Raw genomic sequence first — 23,358 nt, 5'->3', positions numbered from 1 at the left:
ACTGTGGCTAACCCTTCCTTTCATGTACTGATTGAATCATAAGAAAGGAGCTGGAGAAATCCAGTGTGTCAAGGTACCAGTGATAAAAAGTTTAAGAAGACATGATTATTCTATATGCTGGCAAGTTGAGCTCCAATAAAAAAAAAATACAAAAAAAAAAAAAAAAGAAGAAGACATGATGATGTTTCTAGCAAAGTTATTTGTAAACACTGTCATTTCAGGGAATGGAAGTGATTCTCATGTTGTACTGCATGTAATGTGGTGTTTAATTTAAAAAGAAAAAGGAAAAAAAGAACTCTAATTCAGCTAAAAACTGTAGAACAAGGTAACTGGGACAGCAGCCTAGGATTTCAGCTGAAAGGACTGATCATCGCTCTAGAGCCTTCTTCCTGATAGAGTAACAGTTCATCTTCTTTTTGGGTTCCAAGTTAATTTTCTATATGATTTGTGACATTAGATAAAAATGAAAGAAGGCATGGAAACACAGTTGGAAACTTTCCTTGTGTTTGCTTTTCCAACAATGCCTCGCACAGTGTGTACATTTAATGATTCATTCTGTCCTGATGTGGCTTGGCCTGCGTGGGTTGATAAGCAACCTGCCAACCAAGGAGTTTTTTTCCTCTCCTCTAGCATTCAGGTAGAAGCAAAGGCATTTCTAATACATTGTTAAAACCCATGACAGTTCCCAGAATAATTAACACTGTGTAGTCCTTTTCCTTATTCCCATGTGGTATCATGTAAAAAATTAAAAGCATCAGGGTGTCTGTATGGCTCAGTCAGTTAAGCATCTGACTTCAGCTCAGGTCATGATCTTGGGGTCTAAGGATTGAGCCCCACATGGAGCTCTGAGCTCAGTGGGGAGTCTGCTTGTCCCTCTCCCTTTGCCCCTCCCCCTGCTTGTGCTCTCTTTTTCTCTTAAATAAATAAAATCTTAAAAAAAAACTAAAAGCAATAAGGGAAGGGAAAAGAAATGTGTGGGAAATATCAGAAAGGGAGACAGAACATAAAGACTCCTAACTCTGGGAAACGAACTAGGGGTGGTGGAAGGGGAGGAGGGCGGGGGGTGGGGGTGACTGGGTGACAGGCACTGAGGGGGGCACTTGACGGGATGAGCACTGGGTGTTATTCTGTATGTTGGCAAATTGAACACCAATAAAGAATAAATTTATTATAAAAAAAACTAAAAGCATCAAAAACAGTAGTTTCAAAGAGAAATAACTGAAACAAAAAGTGCTAGCCTAGGAAAAATATGAAAGGTGGAGGATCATGCTCTGAGTTCTGTGGCAAAATAAATCTATATTAGCCTTGGATTCCTTTCAGAAATTATCATTTTTCTGCTTATGAGAGTAATACAGCTTCATTTTACAAAACATGGAAAAATGAATAAATTATTAAAGAAGAAACTATTGTTTATAATTCTACAGATCACAGATGAGAACCATTAACTTTCTGGTGTTCTTCTGTTCATTATTCTGCACTTATATTTTTACAAAACTGGGCTCTTGTAAATGCAGTTTTATACCTAGCTCTTATCACTTACTATTATAATGATAAGTATTGTCCCTTATTATAAAACATCAATTTATATACAATGGTAAGTATGTTGTAGTCATGTGTCCAACACTGGGAGTGAGATTTTAATATCTTTTCATTTTGTAAATGTCAGCCTTATAGTTTCAGTTTTTGACTTAATTTTTTGGGGTTATGATTTTAGAACAAGAATTATTGAATCAATGAAAAGGAACGTGTTTAGGGCTTTGGTATAATTAGCCCTATGGCATTTAAAAAGGTCATACCAAGTCCTGACATTAATTATAGTACTCACTGGAGGACACTCTCGCTCTTCCTGGGATTGCTAACTAAAGTCACTTTGTGGGCTGGATCCAGACCCTTTCCTGACAGGCCCCAAGCTGTTCTGGAGCAGGTCATTTCTGGTTAAGAACTGTCCTTGGAGCTCTCTTTACCTCATTGTTCCGCAGGGTAAATGAGAAGGTTGGGCAGCGTGATGTCCGCTGTGCAAAGCACAGAAGAAGCCAATTCTACAGAGGGTTGTTTGTGGTCCAGGCACAGGTCCAGGAGCAGGGAACCACCACCTGCCAGCAGGACGTGCTGCGGTGGCAGGACCAGTGGCGCCACCTGCTGAGTGGGTCTGCAAACAACAACCATTCAGAAAGCACAGATAGAAGGGAGGAAGAAGAGCACAGCCATGTGAAGGCCAGAACAGATGGCTTATACAGACATCGAGCAGATGCAGCTTCCACACCACAGCATGAGTGGCTCCCTGTACGTGCTTAGTCAATGGATGCCAAGTCTGACCACTTCCTGACACCCAGGAATGAAAGACAAGGAAGGGCACCAGTCGGGATGTATGGAAGGAAGGAAATTGATGCATTAAATATGCTCCCATTTCGGGCACCTGGGTGGCCCAGTAGTTGAGCGTCTGCCTTTGGCTCAGGTCATGATCCTGGGGTCCTGGGATTCAGTCCTGCATCAGGCTCCCTGCATGGAGCCTGCTTCTCCCTCTGCCTATGTCTCTGCCTCTCTCTGTCTCTGTATCTCTCATGAATAAATAAATAAATAAAATCTTAAACAAAATACACTCCCCTTTTAATCTAAAACAATAATCAAATATATTTCTTTTAGTAAGATATATGTCTCTGTGAATAGATCTTAGCAACCTTGCCCTCATAGGAGGCAGGGCGTCAGAAGGTACCAGGCTTTATTCATAGCATGCATGGGGTGGGGGTAGGGGTCCTGATGGAGCAATTGCCATGATTGAGCCGTGAACCTTTAAAGTAGGGCCAGCAGGGGATCCCTGGGTGGCTCAGCGGTTTAGTGCCTGCCTTCAGCTGGGGCATGACCCTGGAGACCCGGGATCCAGTCCCACATCAGGTTCCTGCATGGAGCCTGCTTCTCCCTCTGCCTGTGTCTCTGCCTCCCTCCCTCTCTCTCTCTCTCTATCTATCTATCTCTCATGAATAAATAAATAAAATCTTAAAAAAAAAAAAAACTGTAGGGCCAGCAGACTTGAGGTCCCGCATTGAAAGTTTTGCCTAAAATTTCCAGTCTTATTCAGAGCGCTTCAAGGAACTAAGTGCAGAGTGGAGACATGGGGACAAATATGGCAAAAGAATGAGCAACTCAAAGTGTGGGAAAGTAAGTACTCTAATTCTGTATTTGTTGCTCAGAGTTCATCGTCATGGCAACCGACAGACAGCCTCCCCAGGCCCCTGGAGCTTCAACTGGCACCAGAGGCTGCTTTATGGAGGACGGCATTCCTCAGGGCACCTTTGACATCCTTGTTCCTGAGGGTGTAAATCAGCGGGTTGAGGAGGGGGGTGACGAAGGTGTAGACCAGGGCAATCTGGCGGTCCTCGTCCACCGAGGAGCTGGAGCGGGGCCGCAGGTAGACGAGGCTGCAACAGCCGTACTGCAGCAGGACCACGGTGAGGTGCGAGGAGCAGGTGGAGAAGGCCCGGCGGCGGCCCTCGGCGGAGCGGATGCGCAGGATGGCCGAGGCGATGAACACATAGGACACACAGATGAGCAGGAAGGGGACGGTCAGCACGAGGATGCCCACCACGTAGAGGACAGCCTGGTGCACGCGGATGTCGGCGCAGGCCAGCCGCAGGACCGGGGGCACATCGCACAGGAAGTGGTTGATCTCCCGGCGGTGCCCGCAGAAGGGCAGGGTGAAGATTAAGGACGTGAGCTGCAGGGAGAGGACCAGGGCCAGGCCCACCGCGCACGCCACCATCTGGGCGCACAGCTTCTGGGTCATGATGAGGGTGTAGTGCAGCGGGTGGCAGATGGCCACATAGCGATCGTAGGCCATGATTGCCAAGAGAAAGCAGTCAGTGCTGCCGAGGGTGACAAAAAAGAACATCTGGGCCCCACAGCCAGCCAGGGGGATGGGCTTCGGGGCCCCCCAAATGTTGGAAAGCATCAGAGGCACCACCACCGTGGTGTAGCAGATTTCCAGGAAGGCCAGGTTGCAGAGGAAGAAGTACATGGGGGTGCGGAGGGAGCTGTGCGTGCACACCACCCAGATGATGGCTGTGTTGCCACAGAGGATCATCAAGTAGAGGAGGAGGAAGAGGAGGAAGAGCAGGGCCTGGAATTCTGGGACGGTGGTCAACACGCGGAAGAAGAACTCAGGGGGGCCGGATTGGTTGAGGACAGGGCTCCTAGCGAACATGTGTCCTGCAAAGGAAGAGTGGGGAAGTGCTGAATCTCCCTCTGCCAAACTGTTTTGTTGTGGGAAGAAAAGCAGAATAGTAAATTTGATCTTTGATTTAGCATTTAGTATCTACTTTCTGATTTCAGCACTTGGGGTGATTCCCACTAGAGAGTATGGAATCTTTGTCCATGGAAATCTCCATAATTGACATAGCTACTCCTCTGTAGAACTTTCTGATGTCAAAGACGTGTAGCTATTCTTGGTGAAATGTCTTTTTTTTTTTTTTTTTTTTTTTTGCTCTGATATTTTACATCTCATTGACAAGGGCTAATTCTTTGCTTGTATTTAATGGAAGAGTTGTGTAGTTGCAGATATTTTCAAAATTAGACAAATGGATGTATTGCTCACTTTTTTTGTAAACATTCTTATTGAAATATACAGAGAAGTTCATGAATAGTAAGGTACAGTTTTTGTTTTTTGTTTTTTGTTTTTTTTTACATAGTAACTACACTAGTATAACCATCACCAACATGAACAAACTGAACAATTCCAGGAAACCTACAAGCATCTTTTCTTTTTTCTTTTTGTGATCATGGTATCTCCCCTGCCAGGTAAGTATCTTTTTTCTTTTTGTATATTTTTTTTATTGGAGTTTGATTTGCCAACATATAGCATAACATCCAGTGCTCATCCCATCAAGTGTCTCCCTCAATGCCTTTTCATCTCCTTTCTACCTCACAAAGGTGAATTATTCTTTGACTCTTGTCACTGTAGATCAGTTTCTGTTTCAATTCATATGTGTAATGATAGAGTATGTATCATATCTTAACTGGCTGCAACACTGTGTCTACAAAAGTTATTCTTGGTGTTCTGAGTACCAAGACTCTGCTTTCTGTTGTTTTATAATATCCCATTTTATGGCTGGGCTATAATTTATTCATGAGTTCACTTCTCATCCAGTTATTTTGGCTCACATAAAACTGGGCAAACCCCTTTTATTCCAATCCTTCCGATATACACTTTTATTTTATTTATTTATTTTTAAAAGATTTTATTTATTTGAGAGGTACAGAGATAGCAACAGAGATAGAACAGCAGCGGGGAGGAGAGGGAGAAGCAGACTCCTTGCTGTGCTGGGACCTCCCCCCCCCAATGCAGGGCTCAATCCCAGGACCCCAGGATCTTGACCCACACTGAAGGCAGATGTCTAACCAACTGAGCCACCCAGGCACCCCCCAATGTGCACTTTTAATATAAATCCTCTTGTTTGCTTATTTTTTTTTTCTAAATTTCCAGTCAGGAACCTAAACTTTTGGACTTGGACAGATGCACATAGTAGGGGACTGTAGGGACTAAGGAATAATTAAGTTGTGGCTGCCCAAGATAAGAAAAGACAATAATGAAATGAAAAATACAATAACAGGATTGAAATAGACATCAGAACACACAGGTGAATAAGAAAAGAGCTTTAAAAGCACCTGGGAAGGGAAAAGTACCTATAGACTAAGCAACTTCAGTTCAATTGAACTCCAAAAAATATATACAAAAAAATACTACAACTTTTCAATGTAATAACCCAAGAGATGATAAAGTAATATCTATAGTTCTAAGAAAAACAAATTGGTGTGAAAGAATTCTGTACCCAGGTTTTAGTGACTTATGTTCAAAAGCAACAGACAGACTTTCTCAGACTAAATACAATGAAAACAATTCCTCAACCAAGACTCCTGATTGCTGGGGGATTAATCAGAGCACATAATCCAGGACTGGAGAAGTTGTAATGTAAAAATTGGATTTGAGAAATCAAAGAGTCAAATATATATTTAACACCAAATGCTTGATGCAAAAAATATTGTTAAAAAATTCTGAGGATAGTTCTTGAAAATATTCATAATGCAAAATGCAAAAATTAAAATAACCCTGCACATTTAAAACCATGAACTGTAGCATTAGGAAATTGATAGGGAAGGATGGGGGAAATAAAATAATCCTGAAATAATTTCCACAGCCTATATAAGGAAAGACTCAAGAGATATTTCATTTAGATGTGACTAATCAGAGAAATACCTATTCAAACATATATTTCTGAACAAGGATCATCAGTAGAATAAAACTCAGCATATCCATTCCAAATGATCTGATTTAAAAAGTAAAGATAGTACAGGGAACAGAAGGCTCAAACAAAGAAAATGTGAGCAAGCATATAAGATAAAATAGCTTAAATAAGAAAAGTAAATATTTAACTTCTGAAAATAAGTTTAAATGAAGTTTGTGTTCTATTAAAGATGGAATTTCATATTTATATAATCCACCAGGTGCACATACAGTGACAAAGGAAGGCTAGCATTGCTTTAGTTTAGCGTGGTGTGTTCTGTGATCTAACCAATGGAAGGAGACAAAGTTAGGCAGGAGTTAGATTTGACTATCTAGCTGAAAACACAACAGAACCAACTGAAAAATTTGGACTAATAAAATATTCATTGGAGTGGCTAGATCCAAATGACATGTAGCAGAGGATCTCTTAACTAATAATCTTCACTGAACTGCTGTTTCAGATTAATCACACTGTTCATTACATCTATTCAACATACTAAATGATGACCATGATATGCTGAACACAAGAGACCTGTTGCTATTTTACTATGTCTGAATTGCATACATGGCAGTTGGATTTTCCCCAAACCAACTTATATTGCTTGTATTTGTGTTGTAATTATGTAATTTTCTCAAGTATTACAAAATCTAAGAGTTGAATGCTTGATAATTATGAGTTGCCAAAAATTTTTGTGGAATAACATATGAGCTGGACCACAATAAAAGACTTAGAGGGAAATTTGGAATAACTTAATATTTATATTGAACGTGAGTCTAAATGTTCACTCTGTTGTTACAAAAGCTAACACTGGAATTAGTAGATAATGTCTGAGAAGAAAGGCTTTGATTTTAGGTGATACAAACTCAAAGCCCCTGGCTTTATATCAAAAGGTTGATAAATAAATGCCCATTGGAATATTTTAAGTTAAAGTAAAATGATTAAGTATGTAGTCCATGCTTTGGATTGTAGGACTTTCTGTTTTCTATCAATGTTAGTTAGAAAATGCCCTTCCCTCAAACAACCACCAAAATGAGTAGGTGAATAATAAATAGGCCAGTGAATCAACCTAGAAACTAACAAGCAGGAACTACTTGAAGAAAACTGCTAAGCTTTGTGTGTGTATATATATATACCTGTATGGAAAACCCAATATTTTAGTGTTAATTGGCTCTGAAGTAACGTGTGACTTCTATATAATTCTATCAAAATCCGTGGAAGAATGAACAAGAGAATGTTAAAAAAAAGTGCCAAAACAGAACAAAATTTGCATCACGAGACATTAAAACATATCACAATCATATGTTATAAAATATATCCTATGTTATATCATAAATCAAAATGGTATCTGCAGAGCACTAGAGCTCCAGCACACTAGAACAGAAAGAACCATTGATAGTAGCCAAGTGTTCTATAGTACTCATTGGGTCAGGCATTAATTTGGGCACTTTCCATTTCTTAATTTATTTCACAATGGTCTTCTAGAAAGGGGTTCTTACACTTGCTTTACATATGAGAAAATTAATGCACAGAGAGGGTAAATGACTTACCCAATGTCACACAGCTAGCAAGTGTTGGAATGACAATTTAAACATGGGCTGGAAAAAACAAAACAAAACAAACAAAGAAAAAAACATGGGCTGGCTCCAGAGTCTCTTGTCTTAATCACTGCATTATATTTCCTCTATTTTTTGCATCAGTTTTATCATCTGTAAAATGGATCTGAAAATAAATGTACCTATTTCTCAGGTTGTTGTGAGACTCGAATTATTTTGCAAAAGCACTTAGAACAGTCAAGGCATAGAGTACACAGTCAATGTATATTCACTATTGTCACTATTCAAATCAGTTAGAGAGGATCAATTTCCTAATATGGACTTAGGGCAATGGGTGAATCATTAAAAAACAAAAAAAGAACTCCCTAATGCGTTATGCATCAAAATTTATTTCTGGTGGACTTGAGATTCAAATATTTAAAAAACAGGAAGAAAACCACAAGATAATGTAGATGAACTTTTTTCAGACCTAAGACTACAAATGATTTGCAAGCAAATAAGCAGAATCCACAAAAATGTTGATATTTTGACAGAATAAAAATTTAAAAGATCTGTGGGTCAAAAATACACTAAGCAAACTGAGTAGAAGATGAAATTTTATATAATCTGGCAAAAATAAATCCCTCATTAGAAAAAAGGAATAGAGGACCTGAATAGGCAATTCAAAAAAACCCACAAATACAAACATGCAAATTCAACCTCATTAATATTCAAATAAACATACAATGAAGCAGAATCAGATACTATTTTCTACTTACAAACTGACAGTGGGAAAAAAAAGATAGTATCAGATACTATTTTCTACTTACAAACTGACAGTGGGAAAAAAAAGATAGTATCTGCTGTTGTTAAAGTTGCAAGGAGAGACACATCCCCAAATATTGCTAGTGGAAGTATAAGGTGCTAGAAAAATTTGTGAAGTGCAATTTGGTGATATGTAATAAAAGACTTAAAGAGATGCATATGCTTTGCTTCAGCAATATTATTTTAAGGAATTTATTCTAATAAACTAACCATGAGTCTGTGCATAAAATTATTCCACTGTTCTATATTGTGGTGAAAACTATCAACCAAAATATCAGTAATAGGAAAAACCTTAAATTAATTGTGGCCTCTCCATGGGATAGGACAAGCAATCATTTGAAAATGATGCTGCAGAAATATACTTAATAAGATGAGGATGGCTCATGAAAAGCAGGTTATAAAAAAGCATTACATCATGATTCCATTAAAAATAATGATATCTGTTCATAAAAATACGAAAGAACATTTTTGAAAATATTAATAATGGATATTGCAGAATGAGTAGGATTGCGAATCTTTTTGTTTATGACATGCTTTTCTGCATTTACAAATTTTACAATGAACATGTGCAATTTGGCAAATATATAGTAAATTAGCAGGTTTCCTTTATTCATTGGTATTTCAACACGGTGTTGGGAAGGAAAGCTGGTAGGGTGTCAATCACATGGATTTTTGGATTCAATTAGATATGGAGTTGAAATCTAGTCCCTTTATTTGCTAATTTAATTTTTTTTGCTAATTTAATTTTATGCTAATTGTGTTGCTTGGTAAGCCTTGGTTCTTTGATGTGTGATTCGGGATGTGAATATGGAAACTTATACGGAATTTGTGAAGATTAAATATTTCAAATATATAATGTGTCTGGGACATAACAAGTGTCCAATGAATGTAAGTGCCCTCCCCTGTTTTTTTCAGGATGGTGAGTTTCCCCTAGATATTTACCCTTTGGTTCTTATCTTTTCCAGAATGGATAGTGAGATTCTTCTAGAGCTGAATCCCTCCAGGCCTTTCAGTTGCTCTGCTAAACTGTGAATAATAAAATGAGCAACAGAGAAAATAAAACAAAAAAGAAAAGAGATTTTAGTGAAATAATTTTAATTATATATGATGAAAACCACATAAGCTAGATCTGGATTCAGGAAAACATTTAAAGATGATTCTATCTTAGTAAGACATGAACCTCAAATGAGCAACATCGTACCTAAATACGAACATACAACATTTGGTGCAAAACATAATTTGGAGATAAAGCAAGACATGTAGCATTTTGAGAGTGATGTCTGCTAGGACAAGTGACTACAGAGTGATTTCAAGGACAAACTCACACACATATCCAAGGTGAGACTATAGCCTATTGAAAAACCAAACACATCAGAATTTGTATTTACAAATTAGGATTTTCCTCTCCAGCGTTCACTTTCAAAGGTTTTTCACTCTACTATTCTGAGAACCTCCCAACCCTGTTACCATCATTACCTGTGAATTCACTCAATTTTGGGTGCTTGTATTCCTTCCTTGGAGATTTGATGTTTAAACACTCCACTCTGGCAGCACCAGTCTGAGAAACATATCAGTCAGGGCCATATTTAGGCTCTACAAGGGCAAGAACATCTGTCTTGTTTACCAGTATATCCCTATCATGATTGATTTGATTTGAACTAAATTGAATTCTTTTGTAGTTAAATGTCATGCCCTTTAAACTTCCTTTCAGAGCCAACACTCAGTGGCTCTTTCTACAGCCCAGTTATCCTGCAATTACTTCAGCTCCACATAGACTGAGGCTTTCTCAAGCCAATGGTCATTTATCCACTACACGTTGAAGGGCTTGGGTAGTATAGATTCAGTTGACAAATGAATGGTGGGAAGGCTAGTAATTAAACTCTTGATGTACTTGTTGAACCAATAAGTTTGATAATGTTGGGAAATTCAAGGAACCACGAAACCCACAGCAAGGTCTAGTCATAGGTTAAATGTGTGCTCATTTATAAAACATACAGAAAGTCAAATCTATCTGGGAATTGTAAGGGGACTCAAGAGTGACCAGTTCTATCCTTTTGTATCCTACATGCAAAAACCGAGGTCTGTCAAGACTAAGCCTGCCCAAAAGCATATGGCTGGTGATGGGCATACCTGAGGCCAGCATCCACATTCAGTGTATTAGTTAGCAGAGACTGGACTCTATATATATCTCTATAGCTCACTTTTTCATTTACATCAAAGGCTACTTAGAGGGTGCAAACATCCAGGCAGAAAGGATAGTTAGTGTGAGTCTGGTACTGCTACTGAAAAGCATGTCCAGACTCAGGTGAGCACTGTGCACACCGGTAAGGGAAGAAACATCTTTTATTGAATATTTTGAGAACTCTTCAGTACATCTTCTGCCCCAAGGTCTTTCCCGTAATGGTGCCCACCACACCATTATCAAGTTAATTATGCTTTTAGGAGATATTTGATCTCCCAACAAGAGTGAGTGTTCTGGTTCTGCGATAGACTAGTAATCTCAGAATTCTAAGTACACTTTAGTTACCTTTTGGAGCTACGGTGAGAATTAACAGTAGTGTGCATTAAATGTTCTGCCCAATTTCTAAGAGTTGCTCTTTTCCCACTCTCTTTACTGCTCTTTCTACCCCGGCTCTACAGAACACTTTCAGTTCCTTTCCATGGTCTTGTTCTGGGGAATTCACATTATCTGTTCTGGCTACTTTGTACAAGAGTATCCCTTCACACTCCCTAGATACATCCCTTTGGAACTCAGCCCAGGTGACATCTCCCCCAGAAAGCTTTCCCTGATTGTCATTTTCCCCCAAATCTAGAGATAGGTGCACCTTCTATGAACCTCTAGAGAACCTCCTCCTCACCCCAACTCTAAGATACTGTGCCCTACCCATAAATGAATCAAGCGAATATTTATTGAGTGCCCATTATAAACTAAAGTCTTGGGCTCAGCTATGTGGATAGACATAGGAAAATTATGACATAATTGCCAACTTCAGCCTCATAAGGAAACAGGGCACATAACAAAAGAATTTAAACATTTGGGACACCTGGGTGGCTCAGTGGTTGAGCACCTGCCTTTGGCTCAGGGGGTGATCTGGGGTCCTGGTATCCAGTTCCACATTGGGCTTCCTGCATGGAGCCTGCTTCTCCCTCTGCCTGTGTCTCCACCTTTCTCTCATTCTGTGTTTCTCATGAATAAAATGAAATCTTAAAAAAAAAAAATTTGAAACATCCTTTGAGGAACTAATTCTTAAACTTTAAGAATTCTTAATTCTTTAAGAATTAAGAAACTCATTCAGAAATGAGTTTTCATGAGAAAATTGAAAACATTGTCACTTCCTTTCAAGATTTCCAATGCATATTAGCACAACAAAGTTCTCTGAGGTCCTATTGTAGAGCAAACAGGTTCTTTTACTTGAAAAATTTCCAACTCTTTTGACCATGGACTATTTCCCCCTCACATAGCACCATTGAATGGTTTAATAATGCTTAGGGTTTAATAATGCTACTTGAAAAAAGTGAATATCATGCTATACTCTTTAGGGTGGTCCCATGGAAGAAATAGTGAAAGAAAAGGCAAAAGACCTATTTTATTATGGCTTTACACTTACTAGCTATATGATACTGAGCAAATCAACCACTTATCAGAGTTATCTTTTCTATATCTGCACAAGTGGATAGTAACAGCCACTCTGATAACTCATTGGTTTTCCACAATTCAATATTGATATATAGGAATGTTTTTCTCCAGTAGTAAAACCTTAGAGGAATTTGTGTCTCTTATTACCATTTTTATTTTTTATTTCTTAAAGATTTTATTTATTTATTCACGAGAGACACAGAGAGAAAGGATGAGACATAGGCAGAGAGGGAAGCAGGCTCCTGGTAGGGAGCCTGATGTGGGACTCCATCCCGGGTCTGGGATCATGCCCCAGCCAAAGACAGAGGCTCAACTGCTGAGTCACCCATGCGTCCCAGTCTTATTACCATTTTTAAAAATCAAATCAAAATCAAATCAATCAAAGGAATAAAGTCTCTTGAGATGCTCCCTTACCGCTTTGAGATTTTCTTCAATCCATCAGCCACCTAAGGAAATTCACTAAAGAGAAGGTTAACTCTTTTGCTGAGATGTTGAGTTCTTGCCATGGAAAATAAGGAGAGCCCACTGACTTTTTTTAGGGTAAAACAGAATGAAGATCCATGGACTTTGTGTTGCACAGTATCTTCTGGAGAGGACAAGTAGATGTATATGATACCTCTGTAATGTCCAGATAAAAACAGAGAAGTGTCCTTTACATACTAAAAGCCAAGAGAAGAGACATCTCTTATAAATTTATGATCAAGGTGGAGCCGAGTGAGAGACCTATACTCTGGAAGGATGATACTATGGAATAATCCTAATTCAAATTCTGAATTCGAAGAGCTGTCTCTTTCTTAGTGATAGAAAATAGATTCTGATACATCCACTCAGAGTCCAGTCTTGCCTGATTTAATCAGATTGTTCAGTGTCCTTTATGAAATGTCTTTAAAATTAATGGGTCCCCAAAGAGGAGGAATTTCCCCCGTGGTTTTCCCTTCAACTGAACCCAAGTAGAAAGAATTTGAGGAAAATTTCCCAAGTTGATCAACTAAGCCAGATTACTGGACAAGTCTTCTAAGTGGTCACTATAGACAATTACTATCTGGGAATTCCATGAGGGTATCCTCATTCCTTACCTGCACACACTGGGGAATTTTTCAATGTTGTATTCCAGACAACCACCCACTGAGCATTGTTGAATGCACACATTCATTTCAGCCTGAGCTCATGGCCCATGTGTGATGCACTAATTCAGCCCTAGCCTAGGCATCTGGGGATCTGGAGTCCAGTTAGTGCTCTGTTGTGTGGTACTTTGACCAGGCAAGTTATGAAGCTCTCATGTGGGCTCCTGATTTGGGATGTGAGGTATGCTATTAAATGGATGTCATGAATCCTTATAGCTCTAAAGTTATGTGAACGGTGGGTACCTTTTTCTTGAGAAGCAGAAAATTTATGAAGGATTTTCCCATAATCATTCCTTCTGACCTTTGGCTTCATTTTCTTTTGTTTGTTTCTTGATCAAGGTTTTTCTCCTGTCGATACTTTCCTACTCATTGAAAGGTGTTGTTGTTGTTGTTGTTATAGTGATATTTCCAACTCTGCCTTACCATGTTTTTCTTCTCTGTTTCTTCCTTTTCCACCTTCCTCCAGACTTCATGGGCTTAAATCACATACTTTCTTATCATTGCTGCCATTAATTTTTAGCCATGTTCAGCCTCCTTGTTTCATGTCCATTATCAAAGATGAGTTTTTATTCAATATCTAACAAATATTTATTGCATTCCTGCGGTCATCCAGGCCCTACTTCCAATCCTTGGGATCCTTCAGAATACAAAACAGACAATGATTTTATCCTCATAGAGATTATGTTCTTGGAGGGAGGAAGACAGATCATAAGCAATAAATAAGAATAAGCTCATTTAATAATGTGCTGGAGGAATGGGTGCTATAGAAAAGAAGCAGAAGAAGGTAAGGGCAATGGAAGAGACAGTGGAAGAGAGTGATGTTGTAGACAAGTGGGATACAAGGGTTACTTACCCTGTGTCCTGGGAAGGCCTCTGCCAGGCATTCAACTAATCTATGAAATGACGTACCAGCCAGGGGAAAGAAGGTAAAACTTAGGGTACAGGCAACTTCACATGAAAAGATCTCCTCTAAAGTCAAAATAAAAAAAAAAATAAAAAAAATAAAGTCAAAATAAGCAAATCAAACTTATCCATAAAGCTCCAAAATATCTAAAGTCCATGTGAATGAAGACAGTTTGCCTTTTTATATTCATGACAATGGAATGTAAGTCTATGCCAGTTCTTATAACTGAGGGAGTGGGCTAGTGCATAGGGAGGTTGCATTCAGATTTTTTTCCTTTTTTCTCCCACACAGATACATTTACTTGTTCAGATGACATCATTCCTACAAACATTTTACACTCTTGCAATAGTTTCCATGTAACAGTATGTCCCCTCCCTCCTTCCCTTCCTTCTTTCCTTCCTTCCTTTTCTTACATTCTTTCTATCTTAAAAGATTTATTTATTTTAATGAAAGAGAGAGACATACACATACACATACACATACACACACACACACACACACACACACACACACGCAGAGAGAGTGCGAGTGTGGAGAGAGGGCCAGAAGGAGAGGGAGGGAGAAAATCCTCAAGCAGACATCCCTGCCCCGTGCAGAGCCTGATGCAGGCTTGATCCTAGGACCCTGAGATTGTGACTTGAGCCAAAATCACGAGTTGGATGATCAACTGACTGAGCAACCCAGGTGCCTCTAAATGTCTTTCCTTTTATTTTTATTTTATTATTTTATTAATTAATTTTAAAAAAATTATTTATTTATTCATGAGAGAACAGATGGAGAGGCAGAGACATAGGCAGAAGGAGAAGCAGGCTCCCTCTGGGGAGCCTGATGTGGGACTCCATCCCAGGACCTGGGGATCACGACTTGAGCCAAAGGCAGATGCTCAACCACTGAGCCACCCAGGTGCCCTGAATGTCTTCCTTTTTAAATATTATGTTCACACTTACACTTTTTGCGACTAATAAGTAGTATTGATATTCCACAATTTATTAAACTATTCCCTAATATTGGACATTTAGTGGTTTTTATTTTTTAGTATTTCAGATAAATACGTAGCTAATTTAGATTGATTCCTTTAATCATCTGAAACACTTACTTATTGCCCCTATACTTAGTTTACAGGGATATTTTTGAATGATTTAGAAGGTAATTATGATATAGTATACACTTCACATTTCATAGGATAAATTTCATGTTGTGTTCTTGCCACAATAAAATTTTTTTAGAACCGCAATAAATCTTTTTAAAATACAGCAAGGGTATTTTTAAAACATCAGGAAAAGTTCTATAGAAATCATTTATGGTATTTGCCAACAATGGTATCTAATTAGCTCAATTATAGTAAGTACATATCAATGATCTTTATAGACTTATTTGCCTTTCATGAGGACTCCTTGATAAAGTTCCAGGTTTTGGAATTCAGTAGAATCAGCCTCAACAAATTCAATACCACATAATCAAGCATGCTCCAGAGTAATTGCAATGACACTGGTCCAAGCTTAGTATCATGAAATCTTCTGTGAGGTCCCTGGCTCCAGTGCAGGGGGAATAGCTTATAACATTGCTAATATTTTCTGAATATTTCTGAAACTTTCTACTGTTTACTCTATGCCAGCCAATTGCAGGAATTTTAAGTATATATAAATATACAAATATATTAAAACTACGGCATCAAGAGAGATTACTTTAAGAGGTGAGTGAAGTCAGAAAGAAAAAGACCAAGGACTGAGGCCTGGGGTGCACCAACATTTGGGTGTCAGGACAATAAAGAATCCAGCCAAGGAGTGTGAGGAGGATGAAAATAAGGACAGGTAAGCTTAATGAAGTACCATCCAGGTATTGGTCATTGTGAATTTGTGATGGTACCAGCCTTCTTTTTTTCTGATCTAGATATCCAAAGCATATTTCAAATGCAACATACCTAAAATTCTTGAACAATTCTTGATTTTCTGCACTAAATTTTATTTTCTCATAGGATTCTCAATTTTAGTAAATAGCATCTCATTATTCCACTTTTACAGGTCACAAAATTTTGGAGTCATCTTTGACTCCCCTCTTCTACTCACATCCCATGTCCAGTCTGTTTAAAATCCTATTGGCTTTGCCTTCAAAGATATCCAAAATATGATTACTTGCCTAGATTGTTACAATAGATGCCTAACAAGACTCTGATCCCCTCTTTCCTCTTTAATAGCATATTTTCTACTCTGCAGGCAGAGTGAATCACTTAAAATGTAAGCCTAATAATGCTTCTACTCTGCTCAAATCTCTTTGGTGGCCTTGCACCTTATTTTGGGTAAAATCAAAGTTCTTACTATGATCTATAAATTGCTCCATGATTTTGACTTTCTGTAATCTCTTATCTTGTCTTCTGTCATATTTTATCTTATCTCCTACCATACCAGTCTCTGTTGCTCTCTGCTTCACCCTGTGTCTCAAGTAACACTGCCTCCTTGCTGTTTGGTTCACTGGACACTGGACACTAAGCTGTTCTGGGAAGAGCAATAGAGCATATTGATTAAGTGTATGGACTCTGATGCCATATTGCCTGGGTTTGATCCCTGGTTATGTCTTCTACCATTGTTTTTTGTTTTTGTTTTTGTTTTGTTTTGTTTGTGTTCCTACCCCCACCTCTCTGTTTAAATGTTGAAGCCTAATCCCCACTGTCGCAGTATTTGGAGATGGAGTCTTTGATAGATAACTAGCTCATGAGGGTGGAGCCATAATGAATGGATTAGTGTCCATATAAGAAGAGAAAGAGACTGGAATTCTTTCTTTCCCCACAATATGAAGCGACAATAGGAAGACAGCTGTCTGCAAACCAGGAATAGTGTCTTCACCAGACACTGGATCTGCTGGCACATTGATTTTGGACTTCCTAGCCTCCAGAATATAAGGATTAAACTTCTACTGTTTCAGCACCCCAATTTGTAGTATGCTGTTATAGTAGCCCAAATTGACTAAAACATATGTATTTTGTTAATCATTTCAATAGATTTAGGTAGAATGAGAAAGGTTTCCTTTAAAATCACTACATCCAGCCAACTGTGGAAACAACCTAGGTGTTCATCAACAGATGACTTGATAAAGAAGAAGTAATGTATATACACAATAGAATATCACTCAGCCATCAAAAAGGATGAAATATTACCATTTCCTTTGATGTGGATGGAACTGGAGGGTATTATGCTGAATGAAATAAGTTAATTGAGAAAGACAATTATCATATGGTTTCACTCACATGTGGAACTTAAGAAACAAAACAGAGGATCATAGGGGAAGGGAGGGAAAAATAAAATCAGACAAAATCAGAGAGGAAGACAAACTGTAAGACACTCAACTATAGGAAACAAACAGAGGATTACTGGAGGGGAAATGAGTATGGGGATGGGGTAACTGAGTGATGGGCATTAAGGAGGGCACTTGATGTAATGAGCACTGGGTGTTATATGCAACTGATGAATAACAGAAGTCTACATCTGAAACTAATGATTTACTATATGTTGGCTAATTGAATTTAAATTAAAAATTAAAAAGTCATTACATTCATTACTACTTTAAAAATTACAATTAAAATACAATTCTTTCACCTCAAAGTATCTCAAACGGCTTAAATTTTTGGTAAATTCCCAAAATAAGGAATTATCTCAGGTAAATTTACCTTTCATTGTTATTGCTAACACCCTCAAGCCTGAAAATGGTGTAGAACTAAACTCTATTTGATGAACTCAGCAGAACATTCTGAGGGAATATAGAGAAGATGGTTGGGGAACCTCTCATAACATCACCTGTGAAAATATTCTCTCCAATTCTCTTCCTTTGTTTTACCTCTGTGTACCCAAAATGATAGTAATAATAATTGATATCATGTATATAGGGCTTATTATAAAACCTGTATTAATTCATTTGATCCTTTAGTGATAGATTTATTGTAATTTCCATTTGATTGAAAATAAAATCAAAGTATCGCGAGTTTAAGTGATTTTTCCCTTGTCACACAGGTAGAAAGATACAAACCCAGGTAGTGTGGTTTTAAGGTTTGTGCTGTGCCACAAATCTTTTTTCATTGCCTATCTGTAAACTTGCATGAAAACCACTACTTTAATTATATAACTAGAGATTATTGACTATAGAAAATCACTGATAAATGAACTTACTAAGAAGTCAATTGCTACCTAAAATGCTAGATGACATAGAGAATATTAAAAAAAGACACAAAAAAATCATCTCATTAAAAACTTCAAACACTGACAAGATAACAAAGTATTACCACATATAAGTGATGGGAAAACAAGAATTCAGTAAGGTAGCATGGAAGTTACTTTTACTCTTCCCGGAAAATAAGAGTTGGTTGGAGGACATGCATCAGAGAGCAGAGGGTCTGAACAATATTGTTGCATACATTAATTGTTTAGCCAATACTTTATTATGGGATTATTAACATATTTTCTTTTCTACATAAAATACTATATAATAATCTTTTTCTGGTTATTTTCTGCTTGCCCCTAATTCTCAACGTCCTTTTCTGCACTGTCTTGCTCCAATAGGCTAATTTCTGAGAACTGAACATTTGGTCAACACTGCCCCCTTGCTTCCAGTTGGGTTTGGCCAATGGGAGACAGGATAAAGGTTTAGGATGGTATGAGCAGGGAGATGTTGGGGTATTTACCTTCCTACTCTCTACTTGCATGCCTGTAGTTCTGTCAATTGTTACTTTTCCCGCCTAAAGCCACAGTTACTCCCAAATGTTTTCTCTCAATAAATCTAGCTTTTACTGATCTCTGATAATACTGTATGCTCTTATGTGCCTGAGGTCTAAGAGTTATCATGACTTCCTGCTATGGCTAGTATGTAAGTGTGTTGCCATCCATGTTGGTTCCTTTACTCATACTTCTCTATATAATCCTCTTATTATTTTATTTCAGTCAGAATTTATTGACTGAGCTATCTCTTTCCAGATGATACCTGAGATGCTGTGTTATACTTGTCACTTCCTATTGTTATGCTCATTTGTTAATTTCCTTTCTAGAACAGAATTACCAAGTAAAATAGTAGAAGCATTTTAAAGGTCTCTGGCACACATAGCTAGATGGTATCCAGATAGTTTATACCATTTTTTAAAGATTACTTTTAACATTGTCTGGGAGAAATCCCAGTGGCATGGAGATTTGCACGAGTTGGAACCAAACTCTTTCCTGAAGGTTGTACCCTCCCCTAGTTGTTCTGGGAGAGGCAATTCCTGGTAAGAACTCTCCCCAAGGTCCCCTTCATTTCACTGTTCCTCAGGGTGTAGATAAGTGGGTTGAGCAGTGGGGTTCCCAATGTGTATACCAGTGAGATGAACTGATCTTGCTTGGGATAGTAGCTGGAGTTGGGGCGCAGGTACATGAAGGCGCAACAGCCATACTGCAGCAGGACCACAGAGAGGTGGGAAGAGCAGGTGGAGAAGGCCCGGTGACGCCCAGCTGTTGAGTGAATCTTGAGCACAGCAGCCACAATGAAGGTGTAGGAAGTGGCAATGAGGAAGAAAGGCATGGCAATGGCCAGTGTGGCTGCCACCAGCACTGACTGCTCATGGACATGGCTATTGGCACAAACAAGACGCATCACTGGTGGGACATCACAAAAGAAATGCTCGATACTCCGAGCCCGGCAGAATGGCAGAGAGAAGATGAAGGCCACCAGTTGTGTGGACAGGAACAAGCCAATCACCACAGAGGCCATGACCAAGCGGACACAGAGAGTTAAAGTCATGGTGAGAGGGTACTGCAAAGGGTGGCAAATAGCAACATACCGGTCATAGGCCATGGCAGCCAAGAGGAAGCAATCGGCACTGCCGAGCCCGATGAAGAAGATCATCTGAGTGGCACAGCCCAGGAGGGTGATGGTCTTCTCTGGCCGTAGGATGTTGGCCAAGATGTGGGGCACCACCACAGCAGTGTAGCATATTTCTATTCCCGAGAGGCTTCCCAAGAAATAGTACATGGGTGTGTGTAGGCGGGCTTCTGTCTGGATGGCCACTACAATTAGAACATTCCCACTGATGATCAAGGTATAAATTAGGCTGACTCCAAGGAAGGACAAGACACGGAGCTCTGGGTGGGAGGGATAGGCCAGGAACCCAAATTCCATCAACAGTGAGCGATTTCCCCAGGTCATTGAGTTAACAGAGTGTTTTCTGCCAAGAGTTATAAAGACAGGAAGAAAAATCAGACCAATATATTATTAGTTCACACTCTGAGCCATATTCTAATATAATAGGTCTGGAGTTAGAAACTTAGAATTATTAGAGCTAATTCTTTCTTTTCTTCCTCTTTCATGAAATCTCCTGACATAAGTATCTACAACCTAATTTCTAAGTCCCAAGAGTTGTGTAAGAATTTCTTGAGAAAAAGAGGCAAAGTAAGTTTATGGTCTTCAAAATGATTTTTAGTGGAAGTGCAGTGAAAATTAATTCTTTCAGTAAATTCACAAGTGTCAAGAATTCTTGAAAATGGGGGTCATTAAGGAGAGGGCAGGAAGCTATTCATTCATTCACTTGTTCATTCATACATTTATTTACACACAATGCCTCCTGAGGTATTGACACATGTATATAGATGTATCACTGAAAAGCTAGTCTAATGATGGAAAATTAAGAAATAAAAAGATGCCCATGGACAAAGAGTTCACATAGGTCTGAGATAGATGTATCAGAGATGAACCTCGGAATACAAAACCTTCCCTCTCCTGGTTTCTCTATCCATATCCAATCAGAAGTGTAGGACTTGAAGGAAACAGGGAGATTTATCATAGGGCTCCTCCTGACTTGTGGCGGTATAGGGAAATGTGTGAACATAAGCTGTTGGAGATCTAAGAATCCTCCCCCTGAGTGTGAGGGTGAATAAGAAAGACACTCAGTCTCCCTCTATTTTTCTTCTCTTCTAAGGAGCTAAAGGGAAATCCAGCTTCCTTCTTGGATTTGCTGTTTCCTTAAAAACTTTGAGATAAACAGACATAACTCTCATAGGGCATCCATTCCACTATTTTCCCAAGATCACCTCATATTCAAGAAGGAAAAAGTGTGATATTGTTTCAATTTGCCTATTTTCAACATTAATTATTTATGATGAGCTTTGAAGAAAAATCTTAATCCAGAAGCACCACTCCAGGACAAATCATCCAAATAGACCCAGCTCTGTGTTACAAGCATAGGGGGAAATGTAATTAGACTGTCACAAATATTCAGAACACCCAGGGCATGAAAAGCTATTCATTCTCTTTTCCTTTTTTGAACTTCAATCATGTTCCAAATGATTTCTAACATCGTCTGTCATATTCAACATTTTATTAAAACATGAGGAGTAGGGGCAGTGCATCAGTGTGTGAGATGAGTTTTGAAATTAAATGATGTGGCTTGTATAATCCCAAATCCTGGCTCTGTGATGCTAGGCAATATCTAATTTCTCTAGGTCTTAGTTTCTTTATTTGAGAAATAGGGATAGTATTTATGCTTAGTTCTGGGGCTGTTGTTTGGAGTAAAAGAGATCATTATGTAAAGTATCTACTGCAATAGCAAAAGCAGCCTAATAACAGATTATTATTTTTTGTAAGTTCAAGGGCAGCCATCTTCCTTGAACTACATTTTCATCTCCCATATCACCAAGCCTAATGTACATATATTTTTTTCATTTTCCCTTTTACTTTTGAGATGATTTCATAATCAAATCACCTATTTAAGAGCCTCATGGAAAACAACATGGTAACCAACATTAGGCTGCATTGTGGAAAAAATGCTGCCATTCAGGAACATAACATGTAGAAAGTTACAACAAACACATCTAGGGCTAGTTTTCCACTTATATTTGCTAGAGGGCTTTGGAATCTGTGTGCTAATGATGACTTTGGAGAATTTTATGATGACACTGGAACTCCAGGATCAGGCCCTGAGCCAAAGGAAGGCAGACGCCCAACTGCTGAGCCACCCAGGCATCCCTGAAATTGACATTTAAAAAAATTCCACAATTTGTGACTTAACTATCCTTAACTATCCTTCCTGCAATCCCTCATCTTTATTTTGTATTGATTAAGTGCTAAGCCCCACATAACAATGGTAATCAAAATGGCACAGTTGTGCCAAGTAGTTGTATATCCTAAACAGAGAGGCTGTTAAAGAATCTGCTGTATTTATATTTGTATTTATGATTGATAATATATTACATATATCTTATATGTTTGCTATTTTATATATATATATATATATGTGTGTGTGTGTGTGTGTGTGTGTGATTAAATGCTGTAAAGGAGCAGTGTGTTATAAGATTATACACCATGTGGCTCTGGCATAGTTTGTGATTAGGAAATTCTGAAATGGCTTTCTAGAAGAAGTAATATTTAAGCTTACATCTGAAAAGCAGGAATTAACTAGAAGAAGAGAGGTAGGCACAGTAATGGGGTCTATATTCTGGACAGATGAAATAGTAGATTTTGTGGCTCAAAGAGAGTGAAGGTTATTAAATCCACATATCATCAACTTGTTATTCCAAGTTGTTACTAAACATGTTGCCTAGGGCAGATGTGAAATAAAAGTACTTTAGCATCATCTCTGGAAATCTGTCTAGGCTGGCATCTGTTCATGAATTCACACCTGCCTCAATGTCTCCAAGTCACATCCCACATCTGTATCTGCATTTTCCTTCTTACCTCTCCACCCAGTCCAGCCCCAGGTGGCAAGAGTGTCGTGGGAAACCTTGTCCATGTGCATTCTGGAAATACAGGGAGTCTACACTAGAGTGGCTCTCAATATCAAGTTTGCATTGTGTAAAACAAGGGGGTTGGTGGATTTGGCAATACCAGGTTGAGGTAGAATCTCAATCTACTATTAATAGCAATGTCACTGGGGAAGATCAACTCATATTAATTTCTGTTTCCTTATATTTAGAAGATGTAAGTAATAATATTCCACCTAATGGAGCTGTGGTGACATTAAATGGGATAAAATACTTAGTAACACTTGGTTTGATGTGTGAAACCTATTAAGTTGCATAATAAATGTTAATTTTTCTCTCTTTTCTTTGAATCT

The 23,358-nt window shown here is 38.6% G+C and overlaps 2 protein-coding genes across 2 annotated transcripts; both read right to left on the bottom strand.

Moving 5' to 3' along the window:
• Nucleotides 1-3,238: 3,238 nt before the first annotated feature.
• OR10Q1 (olfactory receptor family 10 subfamily Q member 1) lies at nt 3,239-4,198 on the bottom strand. The gene has a single exon (XM_038564472.1). It carries the CDS (start codon nt 4,196-4,198, stop codon nt 3,239-3,241), a length of 960 nt encoding a protein of 319 aa, XP_038420400.1.
• A 15,313-nt stretch (nt 4,199-19,511) lies between these two features.
• On the bottom strand, nt 19,512-20,456 carry OR10W1 (olfactory receptor family 10 subfamily W member 1). Its single transcript, NM_001388879.1, has one exon. It carries the CDS (start codon nt 20,454-20,456, stop codon nt 19,512-19,514), a length of 945 nt encoding a protein of 314 aa, NP_001375808.1.
• Nucleotides 20,457-23,358: the final 2,902 nt, after the last annotated feature.

Source organism: Canis lupus, chromosome 18 (genome assembly GCF_011100685.1).
Source record: "Canis lupus familiaris isolate Mischka breed German Shepherd chromosome 18, alternate assembly UU_Cfam_GSD_1.0, whole genome shotgun sequence".
In the NCBI taxonomy this organism is placed as follows: Eukaryota; Metazoa; Chordata; class Mammalia; order Carnivora; family Canidae; genus Canis; species Canis lupus.
This window is presented reverse-complemented; position numbering and strand designations above follow the sequence as displayed.